General features: G+C 45.5%; 1 protein-coding gene across 2 annotated transcripts in view; it reads right to left on the bottom strand.

Annotated features, from left to right (window-relative positions):
- The window catches only part of MYRIP (myosin VIIA and Rab interacting protein), a 223,987-nt gene that overhangs the window by 57,151 nt on the left and 160,486 nt on the right, over positions 1–6,350 (bottom strand). For both annotated transcript variants that reach the window (XM_024117042.3, XM_024117043.3), the window contains one exon: positions 3,992–4,620. In XM_024117042.3, the coding sequence (XP_023972810.1) occupies positions 3,992–4,620 (629 nt within the window). The remainder of the gene's footprint in view (positions 1–3,991; positions 4,621–6,350) is intronic.

Genomic DNA, 6,350 nt, shown 5'->3' with positions numbered 1-6,350 from the left:
AGTTGTTTTTCTGGGGTTTTATCTTGTTCCTTCATCTGGTACATAGCTCTCTGCCTTTTCATCTTGTCTCTCTTTCTGTGAATGTGGTTTTTGTTCCACAGGCTGCAGGACTGTAGTTCTTCTTGCTTCTCACAGAGCAGCATCTTTTAAGGAATGGGTTTATGATTCTAATATGGCTTCTGTGAGTCAGGAAACTGCTCATAGCAGATATAGGATGAATTATTTAAAATGATTTGATGACAGATATTTAATTTGAAAAAAAAATAAGGTTAGATCTTACCTCATATCGTCCCCCAAAGTAAAGTACAGATAGACTAAAGAGCTAAATGTAAAATACAAAATTACAAAGTATTAGGAAAATATTCTAATAACCTTGGAGATTTAAAACCTTCTCAAACAAGGTACAAAATTTAAAGGAAATGAAGAAAATAATTGATAAATTATTAGCAACAAAAATTTTTGCATATAAAGCATACTTAAATAAAGTTAAGGTGAAAGTGATAGACAATGGGAGAGTATCTTCACTGTGTAACCATCAAAGAACTAACATCTACAGTATAATTAGAAAATAAAACTAATTCCTAAAAATCAAGGAGAAAAAGACAATTGGTCTGATGAAATAATAGAAGAAACATATAAATGTGTCTTTCACAGAAGGAAAAATGCAAATAGCTGTAAATATAGGAAAAAGTGCTCAATCTTAGTAGTAACTATGTTAACTAAAAAGAAATATATTTTTTTCCTCACATAAAGTTGGCAACAGTTTAACAGACTGACAACACTGAGTATTGTTGACAATATGAGAAAATGTGCTCTATGGTGCATGGCTATGTAGACTGCTGTGAAGTTTTGGGAGTTTAATTTGGCAAGTGCTCATTAAAATTAAAGATCCATCTACACCTCAAGTCAGAAATTCTACTCCTGTACTTGTGTAAAGAGCTTTGCACAATAATATTTTCTGCAGTATTGTTTATAACATCAAACATTGAAAAAGTCTTGAATATACATCATTATGGGAACTATTGATTGTGGATTCCTCCCCACCTTGGAACAATGAAGAACCGAGGAGGTTGGGCGCAATATTTGGAGCAATACTGATAAAGTTCTCTTATCATTAGCATTGCTTAGAATTGTCCGTGCCTGGTGCAAGGTGATAATTTAAAAGACTGACTTTGATTGGATTTATTATTGTTTTAAAATTCATCAGGCAATGCACCCTTACTGCTTGCGCCCTGAACGGCTTGCTCCCACTCCCACACTCCCCGCTGAAGACCACCGCGATGCAATCTTTTTCAGGGACTGTGCAGAGAATCTGTGTGCTGACTTCTCCATCACATACTGTTAGGAGAAAGAGGTGGAAGAATATGGGGAATAGGATGCCGATTTTGCTAAAACACAGATACATTTACAGAACTATATTTCTCAATGTGCTATACATATATGATGCACAAATACAAATGTAGTCATTTGTGGAGAGATGGCAGCGATTTAGGGTTGTGGTCAAAGGAGACTATATCTGTATGTTTTAATAATTTTTATATTCACTTATTTATATAACATAAGTATACAAATAGTTTATATATATATACATATACATATATATGTATATCTATATATACTTTTTTGGGGGCGGGGTCGAGAACTGCCCTAGTAAACTAAATAGAAGGGAGGACGAGGAGAGCCAGGGCTTTGAAATCCCCAGAAGTGCAACGCCATCGCCACCTAGTGGTGGAGAAAGGACACTGCCGAGGAGGCAGACACAGCAGACGTCCTGGATCCTTTCTGCTGGCCCTTGCCTTCTCTCTGTTGACTCCTTGCAAGGATTAACAGCAGAAGACAACTTACAGGCCACCTCAGAATAAATAGGAAGCTTCAGGCACCTAGTTATGGTGGATAGGTGGCATTTTATACCTGCCAGTGAATCATGCAGACAACTCTCAAGAATATCCCTTGAGGCAAGTCACCCAGAGTCTCTGGAAAACAGTCTCCATTTGAGCTAGATGATAATGATTCACAGTTGAACAGAATTTTATATTTCTCATTTATGATCACAACAATCTCACATGGCAGATTTGTAATGATCTTATTTTACAGAGGAGAAAATGAGAGCTTGGACCAAATTTCTAGGCAACATATTAGCAGGTCAGGCAGCGCTGATGCTAAATTCTGTGACCTGAGGACCTCTGAGGTCACGACTGTCTTTTTGTTTTAATTTTTTTTCTTTTCACAACTGTCTTAATGGGAGACCCAGGATCAGGGATCTGGCTGACAATTCATAGAAGGTCACTGTAGCGGAGGCTGGTGATGTCCCAGGCTGTATCCCCCAGACCTACATGAGTTGCCTGCAGCCACAGGGGACGATCTGTGGCTCACTGATAGTTTCCCACCTCAGACCCGGCTCTCTCTCTTCTTTTGCATCTGAGGGATTTCTCAGGCACCATCCATGCAAACCTGGCTGTGTATGGAGTTTATGCCCACCTTGGGTGGGACCTCTCTCTACCAGTGGGAGATGGGAGACTAGGTAACTCTTCCCCGTCTTCTAGTAGGAGAATTCTGAGCTGTGATCCACATGACTTCTCAGCGGGTCCCTGGTGGGATGGAGCCCCAGTTGCCTATATTGTATTTTCATCAGCTTTTCTCATTTCCCCGTTTCACTGTTGGGTTTCCTGGGATCGCCTCTCTCATAAACCTACATCCAAATCCTTAATTCCAGACCTGTTTTTGGTGGAACCCAAACTAAGAATGCAAGGCACGGTAGCTGGGTACTATGGGAGATGCAATGACATTCAGAAAGTGGGTGTGGTTTCTCCAGGAGCCTAAAAAGTCAAGTTGATAGTAATGCAAGTAGCTGTGATGATGTGCCTATAGAAAGCAGAGGCAACATAACTAGATCTTCCATAAGGGTCACAGTTTCAAATAGTGCAATCCATTGCTTTTAGGCATTTAAACTTTCCAGGCTACATGTGTCCTTTTTGAGTTTAGAAAATTATGCTATGGGAAGGCCAGAGTCAGCATCACAAAGTTCAATATTCAGTTCATGGTGATCACAACCAGGAAAGAGGTGAGGGCGAGGACACAGCATGATCACAGGCATAGAGCTGGGGATGAGCAGGGTTTATTCACAATATAAAATTAATCTGGTTGGGAGTCCATGAACTACCTGAAATTGTAAGCAAAGTTGTGTGTGTGTGTGTGTGTGTGTGTGTGTGTGTGTGTGTTTGTATGTACAGGTCCATTTTTCTAGGGAGAGATTCTATAGCTTTAATCAGATTTTCTAAGGTGGTTCATGAGGTAAACCATGAGAGAGGCGGCACTGAGGATTCCGAGGAGGCTTGTGATGGGGACTAAAAGTCACAGAATATTAGTAAACTGTGCCCTGAATTAATCACATTGAAACAATACTGACTGTGCCCTTGTGCTGTGTTCTAGGACAGCTCTTTATAAAGTTACCTTATTCACTCATCACAACCATTCTTTGAAGTGGGTTCTAATATTATCCCCATTTGACAAATGCGGAAACTGAGACCTAAAAAGATGCCTTGTCCAAGGTCACACAGCTGGATTTGAACTCGAGCAGGCTGACTCTAAACCCCATAGCCTTAACCCCACACCAGTGGCCATCAGACTTTAATGCACAGAAGAATCAGCAAGAGAGCTTGTTATAACAGAGATGCCTGGGCACCATCCCCAGAATTTCTGATTTAGCAGATCTGGGGCAGGGCCTGAGGATCTGCATTTCTAACAAGTTCCCAGGTGCTGCTGCGGCTGCGGGTCTGGGGGCCACACTTTGCAAACCCACTTTGAACTCTAAGCTTTCATCTCCAGAGAGGAGGGCATGGAGCCTCCAGGAGTTGTGACTGAGCAGCAAAACCAAGATGAGAATCCGGTTCTATGGATTCTGAACCCGGGACTCTCCACACCACTCATGCTTGGAGGAGGGCACAGCCTACTGAAAAATGTGTGCGTGCTTGCATGCACCCAGCTTTATTACCTGATGTGTGTCCAGCTCCGGTGGATGGCCGCTGGGGGAAGATAATTCCTTGCTTGGCTCCTCCGAGCCCACCCGGGCCCTTCTCCACCTCCTGGCCCTCCGATCTGCGGGGTGGGGGGCCTCCTCAGGCTCGCTGCTGTCTGAGGTCTCCCTGCTGGCTGCCTGGGGGTTGAAGTTCACATCTAGCTCTCCATGTAGGCCCATCTTCTCGGCTGAGGGATTCCTGGGGGCCTTCCTCTGCAACCAGGACAGCCTGGCCCGGCGCCCAGCTTCCCGGGAAGAGCCTGCCGAGGAGGTTTCTGAGTCAGAGCATGTGGCCTCGGGGTTGGGGGAGAGCCCGGAGTAGGCGGAGGGGCCTTGGTCTGAGCCCTGGGCTTGCATGGGCTGAGGCTGGGGGTTCCTGGGCAGGCTCTGGGGCTGTGGGCACAGCGTGCTCAAGGCCTCCTTCCAGTCAAAGTCCTCCTCGCTGTCAGAGCCCATCTCATCGTAGGCAGACGCCATGCTGGAGGCCGCCTCCAGGGCCTGAAACGTGCCACTCTTAGGTTTGGCCAGCAGGCGGGTTGGGGGCAGAGCCCCATCCTTCAGGGCCATCCAGTTCCCGTCAGGGCTCTGCAAAACTGGGGCCACATCTGCAGGCAGGAGGGAGAGAGAAATCAGAGAGGGGCTGTTACCGCCTTAGAACAAGGGGCCCCACAAAGACCTCCGCTGTGCCCCTCTTCCTAGAGCACTTTCTGGTCTCCCCGCCCATACGTGGCCTCCTCCTTCACTGAGTTGCTGTGACAGACTGTCTGGGTCATTCCATGATCCAACTTGGGTTCTGGCTGATCACGCACAGGGCTGGGCCCTCCTCCCCGATGACAAGGGCCCTGCGGCAGGGTCTGGGTCTCAGTCATCTCTTTGGCCCGCACTGTCCCAAAGCCAGCTCGTGCAGAGGAAAGAGCAGAGGCTGGGAAGTCAGAGGGCCAGGGCAGAGAGCACGCTCAGCCACTTAGCCGCTGTGTGAGTCTCTGAGCTTGGGTCTTTGGTTGGTGAAAAGGGCACAGCTAATACTTCTCTGGGCTGCTGAGAGGATGAAATGAGGTGAGGCTCATAAAGTGTGTTATACATACCCGCTCAGAGCAAAAGATGAATTCCTAACAGCTCTTTCCCCCTTGCCTATAAATGAGGCCACTGTAGGGCAGGGCAAAGAACAAGAACTTTGAATTCAGGCAGAGCCAGGGCTGAGCCCCAGTCCTGGCCATTACTAGCAGGTGACCTTGGTCAGAGAGCATCTCTGAGCCTGTTTCCTGACCTGTCAGTGGGGACAGTGTGACTCTCCCGGGCTGTCAGAGGATTTTTATGAGACAACATATGTGAAGCATCCATCACAGTGCCTACTACAATGAGGGCCCCCAACTATTTTTATCCTCCATCTATTGAATTGAATTATACCATTATTATTTAACACCTGACTGGATCAGCACCTGTGTACTCCTTGTACATGTGTATAGAAGACAGATATGTTTATACCCTACATCTATACTCTATAGTTCCTCTTCAGTACTACAACACTGTTTCCACTGACTGTGTGAACATTCAAAAGAGAGGCTAACCAGGGTATTATTACCTTTGACATGTTATGGGCTTTACCTGTGATAATAGTAGGTCTTCTGGGAAAAAGGGCTCTATATTGTTGGCATCTTCCCCAGTGCCATGCCCCAAGATCGACAGTCAGGTACTGCAGAAGGCAGCAACTAAAGGGCCCATCAGGGTTTCTCCAGAAATCCTCAGGCTCTCTCTCAGTTGAAGCTAGTAATGGCCAGTGAGCAGCAATCTTGCTTTTCCTAAGGCTTTCTCTGGTTACCAGAGCCTGTGCTGGCTGCCCTGAGGCAGGATGGAATCACCACCTCCTGGAAGCAGCCCAGACCAATGACTGGGGAGCTAGGGGATAAGTACCCCAGCTCCCTTGCCCATTGGAACTCTTGGAGTTCCCGAGTGGGGCAAGCTCGTCACCCATGGTTGTACCCTGCTTCATAACAAGTCATTTGTTGCCTATTTTCCCTTCTCGGTATCATATCCCTACTCTCCTCCCTGTGGTTCCAGGTTCACCTCCAAATAAACTATAGGCCCTCAGATCTTTTTTATTTTTTTTTATGGCCTTTATTATGTTGAGGTAGGTTCCCTCTATGCCCACTTTCTGGAGAGTTTTTTTTTTATCATAAATGGGTGTTGAATTTTGCCAAAAGCTTTCTCTGCATCTATTGAGATGATCATATGGTTTTTATTCTTCTGTTAATATGGTGTATCACATTGATTGATTTGTGTATATTGAAGAATCCTTGCATCCCTGGGATAAATCCCGCTTGATCATGGTGTATGA

Source organism: Physeter macrocephalus, chromosome 18 (genome assembly GCF_002837175.3).
Source record: "Physeter macrocephalus isolate SW-GA chromosome 18, ASM283717v5, whole genome shotgun sequence".
Taxonomy (NCBI): Eukaryota; Metazoa; Chordata; class Mammalia; order Artiodactyla; family Physeteridae; genus Physeter; species Physeter macrocephalus.
This window is presented reverse-complemented; position numbering and strand designations above follow the sequence as displayed.